The 15,300-nt window shown below is 44.4% G+C and overlaps 1 protein-coding gene across 4 annotated transcripts in view; it reads left to right on the forward strand.

Moving 5' to 3' along the window:
- The window catches only part of ROBO1 (roundabout guidance receptor 1), a 699,165-nt gene that overhangs the window by 328,993 nt on the left and 354,872 nt on the right, over positions 1–15,300 (forward strand). For 3 of the 4 annotated variants that reach the window (XM_066622669.1, XM_066622671.1, XM_066622670.1), the window contains exon 1: positions 1,841–2,326. The exons of the other annotated variant lie outside the window; for it this stretch is intronic. In XM_066622669.1, the coding sequence (XP_066478766.1) occupies positions 2,272–2,326 (55 nt within the window). In that variant the 5' untranslated portion in view covers positions 1,841–2,271. Of the gene's footprint in view, positions 1–1,840; positions 2,327–15,300 lie in introns of those variants that run through there. 4 annotated transcript variants of the gene reach the window in all.

Consider the following 15,300-nt stretch of genomic DNA (forward strand, 5'->3'; position numbering starts at 1 on the left):
GGTAAGTGGTGAGTGGCAGCTGCTTATCTTCTTCTCTGATGTTTTATGCCAGTGCCACAACTTTTTATAGTGGCAGGCAGAGGGGAGAAGTGGTGGCTGTGCTGGATGTCAGAGGAAGCAAGCTCATCTCCCTCATGTGCACTCTGACCATGTCAAAAGAGGATGGGGCCATCAGGCAGGCAATGGGCAGATATACTTCAGCACACACCATCAATGGTGCACATTTGGGGAGATGCACTGTGTTCATGCACATGTGCACTGGTGAGGGTAGAGGGATGTAGCTGAATGGGAGGAAGCAGGTTGTTATGGATCCTCCCTGTATCTGGGTTCACTGGGGGGCCAACCTTATATTCAACATTCCAGCGCTGATGCAGCCACGAGGTGCGGGGAACAAACATGCCCTCACCTTGAGGAGGCCTTGTTGGCTTCCCCCCCCCCCACACTGCAGGATGCAGTGCATACCCTGTTGGCATGGCTGCAGTCACAGAGACCTCTTCAAGGTATACCTTGGGGCTGCATTGCTGCTGCACCAGCGCTAGAAATTTGGATAGGCTTGGGCTGTAAGATCTGTAGCAGTGAAAAGGTTAAAGGAAAAGTATCCTAGGTAGTGGTTCTCAAACTTTTAGCATTGGGACCCACTTTTTAGAATAAGAATCTGTCAGGACCCAGCAGAAGTGATGTCATGACTGGAAGTGACATAATCAAACAGGAAACTTTTAAAACCTTAGTCAGGAATCCAAACCACACTTACCCAGGAGTGCCTATCATTGTCAAAGGGTGCAAGCCTAACCAACTTTCCAGCACTGACATAGCTGTGCCAGTGTGGCATGCACTGCATCCTGCAGTGGGAAGGCAGTCAAGGGGGCCTCCTCAAGGTAAGGGCAGGTTTGTTACCTTCCTTTGGCGGCTGCATTGTGGCTAAGTCAGCTGGAAAGTTGGTTAGGATTGCGCCCAAAAGCCTATACACAGTAGCCTGTTAAAAGTACAGATGGGTAACATTTCCCCAAATGCAGTCACATGCCTTAAGTCTAATATATTAAAAATAAAAGATTGCAATGAATGAGGACCCATGTGAAATTGGCTCGTGATCCACAGTTTGAGAAACACTAGAGACATTTGGGGGGGGGTCCTCTATTTTAGGTCCTGTAGGACCTCGAGGAATTTTTTTTGGGGGGGAGTCTTGCGCTGGCAGCAGGAAAAAGACAAAAATACCAGGGTTTGTTGCGCTCCCCAGCGGCAGGCAGCCCTTTGTGGGTCTCAAAGACACTCTTCCTCCTTCCCAGAAAGTTGCGTGGAAAGAAAGCATCTGTGTTGGGGGGAGCTTTGTGCCTGCGCGGGAGCGCCCTCAGGCGTCAGCGGCAGGCAGGGGGGCCGAGGCGAGGGCGCTCCCCACGCCAGCAACCTCTTCGGGGGCGCCTGCCCAGGACGGAAGGCTGCCGCCCGGCGAGGAGCTTCCCCCTTCCACCACCAGGGGCTGCAGGAGGAGGAGGCGGCCCTGGGAAGTTTTGCTGGCAGGCACCGGAGCCCCGTCCCTTTTGTGTCCATCCCGCTTTGGAGAGGGCGGAGGAGGAGAGGTGCCCGGCGCGCAGCGTGGCCGGGGAGATGCCGGCCGGTGCCCAGCGCTGTCCGGCTGCTGCTGCTTCGGGCTCCCGGCTCTCTGCCCTGCCTGAGTGATGGGACCGCGCACTGCCGCCACCGCAGCCGCTCCTCCGCTCCTGCTCCTGCTCCAGCAGCGCAGCCGCTCCTCCCAGCCGTGCGCTCGCCCAGCGCCCCAGCCAGCGAGACCTCTCCAAGCGCCGGCGCCGCCACCCCCGGCCCCTCTCCGCTAGGCGCTGCGGCGCAGCTCTCGGGCATCTGCCTCCCTCCGGAGCCGAGCGGGCTTTTGTCTCCTCGGATGGTCCCGCGGCGGGCGCGGCCAGGGAAGCCCCTTCGGGCGCAAGAGGGGAGAAGCTGGAGCGCAGCCCGGCCCCTGCCGACAATAGAGGCTGCGCTTTCCTGGGAGCAAGCCCCGTGGAGCAGGATGGCACTTACTTTTGAGTAGACCCGCTGAGGGGTGGGCTGAGAGGCTCTTGGAGAAGAAGAAGAGCGAGCCCCGTTGAACTCCGGGGGGGATTTGGGAACCCCCCAAGCCTTCCACTGGGGCTGCTTGTGGATTTACAAATTGGGAGGCTTTGGGGGAAGAAGCCCTCGCCCTGCTTCCCTCCCACCAGCCCCGACTGCACCAGCCCTCCCTTTTGGCATGAGACGATCGAGAGGCTCCACCTGGAGACAATGATCGCGGAGTTTGTTCACTTCTCTCTCTTGGGAATCATATGCCTCTGTTCAGGTAATGCCTGCTCCCCGAGGGGCTGGACGGCGGTGTGGTTATGGTTAGGGTTGTGCAAGGGGCAGATCCTTCTTCCTTCCTTCCTTCTGAATTTGGGGTGACATCCCCTGAAAGTTGAGCTCTTCTGGTTCTCCCCGGTTTGTGGAGGAGAGATGGGTAAGCATGTGCTTCTAAGGGCGCCATCCTAGCCAACTTTCCAGCCCCAGGGGAAGCGCAAATGGCAACTCCAAGGTAAGGGAACAAACGTTGCCTTACTTTGAGGAGACCTCTGTGACTGCCCCCCCCCCCTGCAGGATGCAGCACATGCCTCACTGGAACAGCTGTGCCAATGCTGGAAATTTGGTTAGGATTGTGCCCATAGGCTGCAATCCTATCCACACTTTCCTGAGAGTAAGCTCCATTGACTATAATGGACTGACTTCTGAGTAGACATGCATAGGATTGGGCTCTGAGGGCACAATCCTAACCAGGTCTACTCAGACATAAGTCCTATTGTGTTCATTGGTTCTTACTCCCAGGAAAGTGAGGTTAGGATTGCAGCCTCAGTCTCCGAGTGTACACAATGGGGTTCCAAAGTACCTGACCTGGATCCTGCCCTTGTTTGGTCCAGCAGTAAGGGACTGAAGATGCTTGGCAATCTCTCTCTCTCTCTGCCTTGGTTCCTTCCTTCACTCCTCACTCTCACTTCTGCCCCCCCCCAACTTTTAAGCTCATTCTGTCTTTGCAAAGGATGTCCGCTGTATTGATTGTGCAGCTGGATTTCTCTGAGGGTTTTTGTGTTTTGCTGTGTTTTGTACCTGCAGCTTTTAGAGAGAGAAAAATAGGAGGGGATTAAGGGCAGAGAATAAAAGCAGAGGTATTTGTATCAGATAACTGGCATGGCAGTGATCCACAGACACTTCAACACTCCTCTGTCCACTTTTAAGTTGCAGAAGATAACTTAACACCTTGGGCCTAATCCTGTGCACTTGAGCCTCCTTCACTAGGAGTGCTGCTTCACAGACCAGTTCTAGCTATACTGTATTTACTCAGAAGTAAGTCCCACTAAATTCTGTGAGATCAACCCCCAGGTAAATGGGTTTCAGATTTCAGGAGCAAGTCTTTCTGTGTTTAGTGGAGCTTATTCCAAGACCAGTTGGCATAAGATTGCTTGCAACCTTAGGTTGTCATCCCAAACATGCTTCCTAGACAGTACAAACGCAACAGCATATATGCATAGGATTGCACTGTAAGACTATAATCCTATCCACACTTACTGTGGGCTATTAGAGACTAATCCTATCATGTCTACTCAGAAGTAAGTCCCATTAAAGTCAATGAGGCTTACTCCCAGGAAAGTGTGGATAGGATTGGACTGTTCCTCATTTACAGATCACCATATGTATGAACAGCTAGGTTAGTCTAGATCAGTTGTACAAGCTGCTACCCCACATATCCCCGCTGCTCCCATTAGTTACTATAGTCAGCAACAAGGGGGCTATTAGTTCTTGTTTGATGTGTCCAAGAGCTGTAATTAAAACAGATCATAAAGAAGCTGCAGGAAACAACTTTGTCCTACCCTAAGATGTAAGTAGTTTTGTTCTCAGATCTATTTGGAAGTAGGCAGAATTTGGGGAGAAGGGAGGAGGATCATGGTATTGGCAAAAAGTAAACCTAGAAGTGTGGTCTATTCAGTGTGTGTGTGTGTGTGTGTGTGTTAACTAGCATCAACTATTTTCCTTTATGGACACAGAAATAGGGCTATGATCCTATGAACACTTTCTTGGGAGCAAGCCTCATTGAACATAATGGAACTTACTTTTGAGTAGACCCGTTTAGGATTGGGCTGTAAGTCTAGTTGATTTCAGTGGCACTTATGCCCAAGTCAGTGAATGAGCTATGTTCTTGGAGTGATATTGTATTCAAAGAAATGGGAGTTTAAATTGAGGCATTTAGAATCTGTGTGTGAAGAGCCTGGACTTGCTAACTTTGTCCTTGTCCTGAATTTCAGATTGATGTACTTACATGCACACATGTCTGAAAGTAAAGTTTGTTATGCATGTTTTTTTGACAGTAAGGCCTATTGAATACCGCGTGCAGAATAACTGTGCATAGATTTAACCAATAATTTTGTAGAAACAGTTTTTTATACTGCCTGTTCATCCATCCAGAGTGGTCCTCTCTTTCCTAATGTCTGTAAGCAAGTTAAGGCTTGTACTGCTCAGACTTTGCAGTCCAATGGTAACCTTTAGAGAACAGACAAATTTGGTTTTAGATTTGGGCTGTAGTTACTTTCAAAGTGTATAAAGTGGCCTAGCATGTAAATATTCACTGTACAGGAACTAAACTCTGGATAGCTCTGTAAATAGTTATATGCTCACAATTTCCTACAAAATAACTGTAGAGTTGCTGGCTAGGTCTGGCAGCCTGGCACATGTGTTAAATCGCTCAGTCTGACCACAAAAAATTGTTACAATCCCATGAAACCTATTCCCTTGATCAGAGGTGACATGAGAACCGTCTGGAGAGGAAAATGAGCTACTTCCCATGTGCTGAATGGGAAATAACCCACAAGACGGGGTAACTTTGCAGTAGGGCAGCTGGCTGCTGCTCTGTTGGAGTAGGGCAGGTGACTGGGTTAAACCTTAAACCCTCTGTCTGCTTTTTCTTCAGTTCCTGAGTAATGTCGAAAGCTCAAGGAGTTTCCATTATTTCATGGAGTGCACTTTACCACAAAGTTGGATGCAAATCACAGTCCCTAGGAGCAAATTGTCTCCCTTGCCTCTTTTACCAACCCACTTGTCTCTGCTTTAATTTATAGCCCAGGGTTCTTTTGTGATTATTTTTGATTTCTTCAGTTAAAGTTTTTCACTTGTGTAAAGTGAAGTGTCAGGTGTGATATATGGAGGAAGGAGAGATCATTGAAGAGATAGGGGGATTAATGGTCATCAGTCACTGTTTGAGCTAGGTTTATGAGTGTTGGTGAGTTTCATCGTGGCCGTAAATGGTGTCATGCCACTTGTGGAATTGTTGGTTGTGGATTTTATAGCTAGAGACTTGCCAGGTTTTTAAATGCCCCTTTACCAAGAGTTTGTTAGTCATCTGAGTGCAATGGGATTCTTTATTTTTACGTCATGATGTGATTCTACTTAACTTGTTTTATATATGCCTGTGTTATACTAGTTTAGGTTATAGTCACTTTTGATTGTGTGATCCTTGTTGGCTTCGTTTTAAGTTTGCACTTTGCTTCATTTGCATTATGTACTGAAGATTCTTATTGAGTGGTAGGTTATGTTAGCTGACTGTGTTTGTCCACATTTGAATTTCAGTTTCCACTTACTACTGTGTATCACAATATGGTCATTACTCCAAACTGAGTAATTTAAAAGTTTTGGACGTATCAGACAAGCTATTGAATGAATTATGTTGAAAGATTTTGCAGAATAGATTGATTGAAAACAAAGACAAGTTAACAGAATGTGGTTAAGATCACATTATCAGCATTTGATAATTTAACAAACTTTGCTTAAGTTTCCTGTTTCAGTCATTTCATGGCAAGAGTCTGTAACTTCTTCTACAGAAGAGTGTGCTTTACTGCTGTCCTCCCAAGTAACATTTGTGTAAGTGAAATAGGTATCATTTAACACTATTTATAATGCTTTTTTGTTGCTCAACTTGGAAAACATTTCCTTCATTAGGATTAGTTGGTAATAAAAGTGGTAGATTTGCTTCCTGCACTGGAAAGGCACAAAGTACTTGATAGTAATCTTACAGTATAATCCTATGTATATTTATTCAGAAGTAAATCTCATTTTGTTTGATGGGGCTTACTTTCAGGTAAGAGTAGAGAACTGCAACCTTCAACCAGAAATAGCTTCAACCCCGCCCACCCCTCACTACTAATTTTCTCCTGCAGGCACTGGTCACAGGTCGCAGAACCCAGAAGTAAGTGCTGATAAAGCATGATGTCATGACTTCATCAGCACTTCCAGGTTCTATGCATTCTAATCATTACACCTCTGAAGACCCTAAAATCAGCATAAAACAGGTAAGGGTGCCCCCCCCCCAGCAAGTGAAACTATTTGCAGCCCATGGAGCGGAGCCTCTACTCCCTGGTCTTTTTCATTGTGTCTACAATTGCGCTGCTGAGCTGACGCATGCCTCACAGTGCCCCAGGGACTTGTCATGATGCCCACTTTAGGAAGTTCTGCACTAAACCATAGTTTAATTATGGATTAGCATTTCATCAGCAGTTGACCTTTATCTACAGCAGTCTGCGTACTATTTGTTGTCATTTTTAAAAAGTGAGTATGAACACATAAAATAGTTCCCTCTTGTTTGGTGTAGTGATTAGAATGCTGGATGTGGAACAGGTAGAGCTAAGTTCAAAACTCTGCTCAGCTATGAAGTTTATTGGTGAACTTAGGCCAGTCACTATTTCTCACCTAACCTATCTCACAGGGTTGTTTTGAGAGCCATGTATGCTTTTCTGAGGTCCTTGGAGGAAGGCTAACATATACACAAAGATAAATTTGTGCCATGTTGACTGATATGTGAAAAAAAGCTCTTTGTTGGCCGTCCTAATTGCTAACAAGCAAACTAATCTCTATCTCTCTCTGCATTTTGCTCTGAAAATAATTTGATTCTGTTAATCTACAGTGTGGAACATGCAAGTCTATAATAGGTTGTCTTATAACCAATTCTCCGTAATGAATAATATCACTGCAGGTAAACTGGTTTTATAGTAGTAGTAGTAGTAGTAGTAGTAGTAGTAGTAGTAGTAATAATAATAATAATAATAATAATAATAATAACTTTATTTTTACCCCACCTTTCTCCCCGAAGGGACTCAAGGCGGCTTACAACAGGTTAAAACAGATTAAAAACTTGATTTAAAACAAGTAAAAACATATTAACACATACTGTATCATAAAAACAGCAGTCAGATAAAAAATAGTCAGGTAAAAAGAGCATAGAGCAGCAGCAAATCATAAAAGAATCAGACCTGTAAAAAATATTAAAAGATGTTAAAAAGGCCGAGAACTCAGAAGGCTTGTTTAAACAGAAGGGTCTTCAGGCCTCGCCAAAAAGTCTCAAGAGAGGGAGCCATTCTTAAGTCAAGGGGAAGGGAGTTCCATAGCGTTGGTGCCACTACTGAGAAGGCTTTATTTCTTGCCGCGGCCCTACGTACCTCCCTAGGCAGCGGCACTTGCAAAAAGGCCTTCTCTGATGACCCAAGAGGATGAGCCGGATTGTATGGGAGTAGGTGATGTCTAAGATACCCTGGCCCAGAGCAGTATAGGGCTTTAAAGGTTAAAACCAGCACCTTGAATTGGGCCCGGAAATGAATGGGCAGCCAATGCAGCCGCTGGAGAAGTGGACTGATAGAGTCGAACTGCCTACTTCCAGTAACCACATGGGCTGCCACATTCTGCACTAGTTGCAGTTTCTGAACTGTCTTCAAGGGCAGCCCCACATAGAGTGCGTTACAGTAATCTAACCTCGATGTCACTGAGGCATGGATCATTGTGGCCAGGTCTGCACAATCCAAGCATGGCCGCAGCTGGCGCACCAGCCGAAGCTGAGCGAAGGCCCCCCTAGCCACAGCCGCCACCTGGGCATCCAGGAGCAGCTGCCAGTCCAGGTGGACCCCCAAGCTGCGGACCTGCTCCTTCAGGGGGAGTGCAACCCCAGTCCAGCACCTGCATCAAGGATTTCCGAACCAGGAGGGTACTGAAATAGATCAAGTTGTTTTATGCAACCGATCTTCAGTCAATGAGCTGGGACCCCAACTGGATTATGGATCAACTTAAGGTAGGCTGTGTCACAGATGCAATTATAATAAGTCAAATGAGTGCAGGAGAGTTTGAGAGTGATAAGGAGAAATTGTGGGGAAAGAACTAGAAAGATGAGTATAGATTAGGATTTTAAAAATGGGACCATGTTGGGGTTAAAGATGAATCACAGTACTGAAAACTACTGTATTTCTCTTACCTAAAAAAAATGGTAGGTCTCCAAAAGGCTTCTAAATTATTTCCGCTAAGGATTTCCCTTTGCTTTTTTCCAACAAAATATTCAGACAGAACATTTCTCAGATAAGATTGACTGCCAGTGTAATCCTGTGTGCATCTACTCAAGAGTAAATCCTACTGTGTTCAATAGAATTTACTGTCTGGTAAATGTGTTCAGAATTGAACCACTTCGTTGTAGTCCCAAACTGTGTGACTGAAAAGCAAAAGTGGGTGGAGGCTGTTTTGCTGACCTTGCATTTAATATTTGTTTGGAGTGTTGATCCTCCTGGTGATCGTAACTAAAAGTAGATGTTTTGGATCCACTGATCCAAATAATTTTACACATGTACCTCTGTCATTCAATTATGGAAGAACACACACCTGTATGTAAATGAGGTTTTAAATGGGAAAACAAACAAACAAGCCTTGATGTTTCCCATCTATCATATATAGTCGCTAATAATTAGCCTAGAATAAGAAAGCTATTGATTCTATGTCAGTCAGTTCATTCTTCAAAGGACAACAGTTTTAAATATTTGGCTTTTCAAGTGGCTAGGAATCACTTACTCATAGCTCCAAAGTTTGCTACATGCAGAGATCAAAGGACACTGCCTCTGCTCACTCTGAGTTTATGTTTTTTTTGTTCTGACTCTGTTAGCAAGGAGAACACAGCTTTTTCCCCCCCAGCGAATAATGCTGAAATATGGGCTAGACAATTACTTACATGGTAGTTGTATTACTGTTATTGTTTTTAAGTCAGTCTTTTGAAAGGAGTACTTTTGCAGCGACACAATTGTATAAAACTTTACTTCTGGAACAGCATTCATTTCTGCCCAGTGTGCTGCACAGTCTTGTTCAATCAGTTTCCACTCCTTTCTTTCCTCTTCTTCAGCTTTTGCAACTACAAAAACTTTGTTGTGAAACTTGTGTCTTCTTGTGTAAGCTACCTGTACCTACTGGTTTCCTTAATACAACCCCAAAGGAAAGAAATACAAAAGGCCATCTCCTATGTTGCCTTTATGTGGAAAAACTTTGTTTGCAACTGCACATCATAATAACGTATGTGTCTATTTGCAGTGTCATACAGCAGGTTCTCACATGTGGTAAAACTGACACGTGCTCTTGCATGTTTTGATGTGCATATGGTATTCGTACACAGAAGCGATATCTGTATAGAATAGTCTTGGGTGAAGTGACCCGAGGGCTGTATAATGTCGTAATTTCTGAGCAGAGACTATTTCTGTAAAATGGATGGTCTTTGCTGGTGCACAGCTTGGAGAAATTAAATACTTTCCTCACTCTTCCGCTGTTATCTTACCAGTGTATGGAGAAAACCCCTGATTTCTTTGTCTTTTCCTCCCAACTGTTTCAGACCTTTCTATCACCTCAGAGGTTTCTCTGATTTTGATTTCAAATTTTCCCAGGTCTAATATTAGAAGCATTGAATGCTTCACAGGGAGTTTGCCCTCTACTTTGCTCTCAGGGCCAGGATCCTGCAACTGCATGAATGAGTAGGGTAGAGATAATTCCTGAGTAGGGTAGAGAGAATTCCTAGTAAGACACATCCAGGTTTGTTTTATTTTCCATTTGCCTTTTAGTGTTCTTGTAATTTTGATACCACCCCTCTCTTTTGGACACTTTTTGTAAGTTCACCCATGTCTTATTCTACCCTTGCAATCTCCCTTCCATTGTCTTGATACAGTATACTACCTTTAGAATGACCCTCTTGGCTCTTTTTCTTGATTTCTATTTACTTAAGAGAGAGCAGGTAGCCACATCTCTAGTTGGTCACATTCTTCCACTCTTTGGTAGGGGGACCCCTGACTTTAAGGGTTTCCTGCCTTACTGAGAGGGAGGATTTCTGTCTGCCTTCTGTCTGCCTTCCCAGTCTGGGTGGATAACAGCAATCTGCCTTTACCAAGTGTTCCCAGTGTGTCCCTGTTTCAAGAGTAAAGCAGGAGTAGGAAGGCCAGAGCCAGTTTTTAACCACTAGGTACTGTGCCTGGTCTGCCCTCCAGTTTGTCTTACACCATACCTCTGCTTTCCCTGTCTTTCCCCGTTTGCCAGGATTCTACATAAGGACAGCAGCTGTTTCAAGCTGAGTGGCACAAAGGTATTGTTCACTCTGGATGTCATTCCAAATTTGACAGTTGCAAAGTTCACACTTCTGGCTGGTGTCAAGGGGACAGAGGCACATTCACACTTGCCCAGAAATTTACCCTTGCGGCAAGTGCTATCTAATATGAACATGTTTTCATTCTGCCATCAGGCAAGTGGTTAATCTACATGCTGCCCTGTTAAACTGGCAGTCCCTTGGCAGATGTCTAGACAAGCTGCCAGCTATTAATGCTGGATGGTTTGAACCAGCTTCAGCCTGATGATGGCTGGGTTATTGAGGAATTATAAAAATTTGGAGTCAGAAGGGATTAATTCATCTCAATTCGGTCCTGGCAGTAAGATGAGCCATGTGGTTAACATTGACTGGTACAATATCTGTAAACCATGGTCATTCCTTCAAACCAGTATATGGTTTGCAAAGGATTGCTTTAACGGCTTGTCCACACCATCCAATAAAGAAGTCTCCAGAATACCCCCCCCCCCTTTGCACAGTGTCCAGCCTTTGTAGGTTACCAATCAGAGGAATGTATTGTAGAAACCTGGTTGCTGTGAGTTCATTCTTTACTTTTAAAACAAAATGTGCACACCAGCAATGGAGAGAGCAGCAGTGTACCTTTTAAGTGGTCTTAAAGGACCACTTGTGGGATTGCAAATGACCTTTAATTATTTTATGCTATCAGAAATGAGGAAGATAAGTTTGATAAAACTTGTTAACCCCCAGAGAAAGAAAGAAGCGTAGGCTGCAGATGGGGAAATGTAAAACTAAATTGTCTTCAGAAACTGGAGAGAGAGGAGTGGCTGCTGTATTGTTGCTTGCTAGGTTTTTCTGTTTTTGTTTGGTGTAAAACTGGATACTGGAACTGTAAAGGAAGCATTTATCTCAGGCATTTCACACTTATGCAACCGCATTTTGCACAGCAGTCTTGTGGCCCAACTACACAAGCATGCAGGTGTGCTTCCTACTGAAAAGACCTCCTTTTTCTAAAATGCATCCTATGGTAGAAGGAAGTGATCCTGGTGAGAACTGGAGTGTGCAAGGAGGGGGAAGTTCATTCCTTCTCTGCATCTTGTCTTAATTCTGGAAAAAAAATTGTTTTGAAGAAACCATGTTCTCATAAAGTCCATTTTGGGACAAGTCATTGCGTGAAGTGGCTGATTTAAAAATAAAAATGCAAAGGGGATAGGAATGAACCATTTGTGAGCCCTGGTTCCAAATGGGATTATGCCCCTTCCTCCCACTGGCTGTTTTTTACAAAAGGGGAGGGATGCTTTGCGTAGAAGGCATAATTCTATAGCCTGCCTCTGCATACTTGTGTAGTTTCGGGATATAGAATATATACAATTGTATTTGTCCAGTGACCAAGTACCAGGCAATATTCCTGATGCAGAACTGCTACCTGGTGACTCCAATGCAACAAATTAACCACTACATGTTCAGTAGATGTGAAAATTCCAAAGTTGCTCAATTAAAAACAACTTTCCAACAACTTTCCAACATGCTGTTCTTATTAGGTGAACTGTAAACTATAGGAATAGAAATAATACCAGTATCTTTTTCATTGGTTACGTCTCTCCATCCTACGTTCACCAAATTGTCATGTCTCATAACCAGAATTACCTAAAAAGTGAATTGAACAGACTTGATAAGGTTTGGAATGTGAAGTGTATGCTAGCTACTAATGATGTATAGAGGGAAGTTTCACATAAGCAATAAGAAGAGGAGTTATGACTAATCGTATTCAGACTGCTTGTTACTTTTGTTTGTGCCTCTGAGGCTTATTCATGAATGATGGGAACACAACTTTTATTGGCTTAAAGTCAAATTATTTCTTACTAAACAGAAACCACTTCTTTGGGGATTTTTAGCTGTGTTTGCTGATTTACCCCCCCCCCCCTTCCTCTTTTTTCAAATGAAAATATACTGCCTTCAGAATTGTTACATTGCAAATCCCACTGCTTCAGCAGACAACTTCAGGGTTAGATGCCTTTTGAGACTGGTAAGGGGAAGGGGGGAGGAAACAAGAAAGTGAGGGGCCTGTTAAAGCTGCTGATTGCTTCAGTGTCTGTACTGCCTTCTCAAAATTCTAAAAGCTACTGCAGAAGTAAAATTGTGTGTGTGGGAAGGGGGAAGAGAGAATAGAGAATACAAATGGATGCAGTATCTTTGCTACCCTAATGAAGCACCCTGCTGGGTGTGGACAGAAGCCTCCCTTCTGGTTTACTATTCTTCAACACTTTCAGCTCCAAAGGAGCCGAGAGCTTGTTCCAGAAAATCTGAGTTCTCCCTTGTGTTAAGAGCAGAAATTGTTGCATGTAAGGGCAGAGGATGTTTGCCAACTCAGTAAGCATGTCTAATTGAGGACTATTTCAGTTCCTGGAGGATACTGTAGTTTAAAAGCAGTCATCCTAATTTCTTTGCCAATGCTAAGATTATATTTCAGGCATATGGTTAGTAAATTCCCTTGGTACAGCTGATGACATCACTAATCAAGCTGGAGCCAGGAATGACAATCAAATAATTTACCTTAGTCAAAACCTAGAACCATAAGAAATATAGACTCTGGCAAGGGAATAGTTTGCCTTCTGCAAGTGGTCTTCATTTTACTGGAATTCTAACATCTTGCACTTTTTGTTTAATTAATGTCAGCTGTAGTATATGCATTAAAAACACAACTCAAAGTCTGTCAGTTCAGTCACCATTTCTGCTGTGGAATCAACTTGCTCGTTTATGGACAGTGAAAGTGATGGTGAGAATGGTGTTTGCAGTCAAGAAAGTTCTATTTGTAGTTGGAATGCAAAGAAGCGATGTACAAACCCTTCTATAGCTGGCAGTGGAAAAGTCCTAACTAGGCTCATGTGGTCAGCATTAGTTCAGAATTGGCTGTCCAACTTTAAACAAGCCTCTCTGAGCTGTCCCACTGATGAGGAGATGACTGAATTGAAAGAAGATCCAGAAGAGCAAGGGCATGTACTAAAAGCTCATATCCACCATCTGCAAACCATTTCAATCTAAAGTCTGTGTGAAAAAAGATTATTCAGAATGACAGTGGCCATTATTCTGGGTTGAGTCCAGAGTTATGTGAGTGGAAGGAAATTTGCATAAAGGAACTTTTCCACCCTGTTCTCTCCCCAGCAATCTTTGTCCCCAAAAGCTGCTTTTGAAGGTCAGGGCTCCATCTGGAACAGGACAGTATATGGTCTGAGTGGTTGCAGGAAGAATCTGCCAAAACTCAACAGAGGCGTTTTCTGTGAGCAGAGGTCTACTCATACAACATGCCTCCACATGCGTTTAATTGACTCCTCCCTCTTTTTGGAAGATTCTTTCAACCTTAGACCCGTGACCTCTTTCTTGGGAGTGCAGTGGGCTGTTGTGGAAAAGAGGGAGTGGGGAAGTTCCCTTGTGCAAATTTCCTTCTACTTACAATTATGGATACAACTCTCTGTTTTGTGTGATTTTGGTTTGAGCCCTAAATGTTGATGAAGATTCTTGGATGAAGTAATACTTGGTATTTTCATTCCACATCACAATTATGGCTGCAATCCTATGCAAGCTTTGCAAGTTTCATGGAACACAGTGGGACTTACTTTTGAGCAGGGGTGTCCAAACATTTTGGCAGGAGGGCCACATCATCTCTCTGACACTGTGGAAGGGGCCAGGGGGAAAAACAAATTAATTTACATTTCAAATTTGAATAAATGTACATAAATTTACATAAATGAATATATTGGAGATGGACTCTATATAAATGAACGAAGGTCTTGCAATAGCTCAAGGACTCTAAAAGGCCTTGCACTTCGATGCCGCTGCTGCATCATAGACGTGAAGCAGCAAGCAGTGAAGGGAGCCAGCATCCTTACAGCATGGCTTCTGTAAGGGTAAGTCTTGCCTCACGAACCTTATAGAATTCTTTGAAAAGGTCAACAGGCATGTGGATGCGGAAGAACCTGTGAACATTATATATCTGGACTTTCAGAAGGCGTTTGACACGGTCCCTCACCAAAGGCTACTGAAAAAACTCCACAGTCAGGGAATTAGAGGACAGGTCCTCTCATGGATTGAGAACTGGTTGAAGGCCAGGAAACAGAGGGTGGAACTGGTTGAAGGCCAGGAAACAGAAAATTGTCAATGGGCAATTTTCACAATGGAGAGAGGTGAAAAGCGGTGTGCCCCAAGGATCTGTCCTGGGACCGGTGCTTTTCAACCTCTTCATAAATGACCTGGAGACAGGGTTGAGCAGTGAGGTTGCAAAGTTTGCAGACGACACCAAACTTTTCCGAGTGGTGAAGACCAGAAGTGATTGTGAGGAGCTCAAGAAGGACCTCTCCAGACTGGCAGAATGGGCAACAAAATGGCAGATGCGCTTCAATGTCAGTAAGTGTAAAGTCATGCACATTGGGGCAAAAAATCAAAACTTTAAATATAGGCTGATGGGTTCTGAGCTGTCTGTGACAGATCAGGAGAGAGATCTTGGGATGGTTGTGGACAGGTCGATGAAAGTGTCGACCCAATGTGCAGCGGCAGTGAAGAAGGCCAATTCTATGCTTGGGATCATTAGGAAAGGTATTGAGAACAAAATGGCTAATATTATAATGCCGTTGTACAAATTGATGGTAAGGCCACACCTGGAGTATTGTGTCCAGTTCTGGTCGCCGCATCTCAAAAAAGACATAGTGGAAATGGAAAAGGTGCAAAAGAGAGCGACTAAGATGATTACTGGGCTGGGGCACCTTCCTTATGAGGAAAGGCTATGGCGTTTGGGCCTCTTCAGCCTAGAAAAGAGACGCCTGAGGGCGGACATGATTGAGACATACAAAATTATGCGGGGGATGGACAGAGTGGATAGGGAGATGCTCTTTACACTCTCA

Source organism: Tiliqua scincoides, chromosome 3, assembly GCF_035046505.1.
Source record: "Tiliqua scincoides isolate rTilSci1 chromosome 3, rTilSci1.hap2, whole genome shotgun sequence".
Classification (NCBI taxonomy): domain Eukaryota; kingdom Metazoa; phylum Chordata; class Lepidosauria; order Squamata; family Scincidae; genus Tiliqua; species Tiliqua scincoides.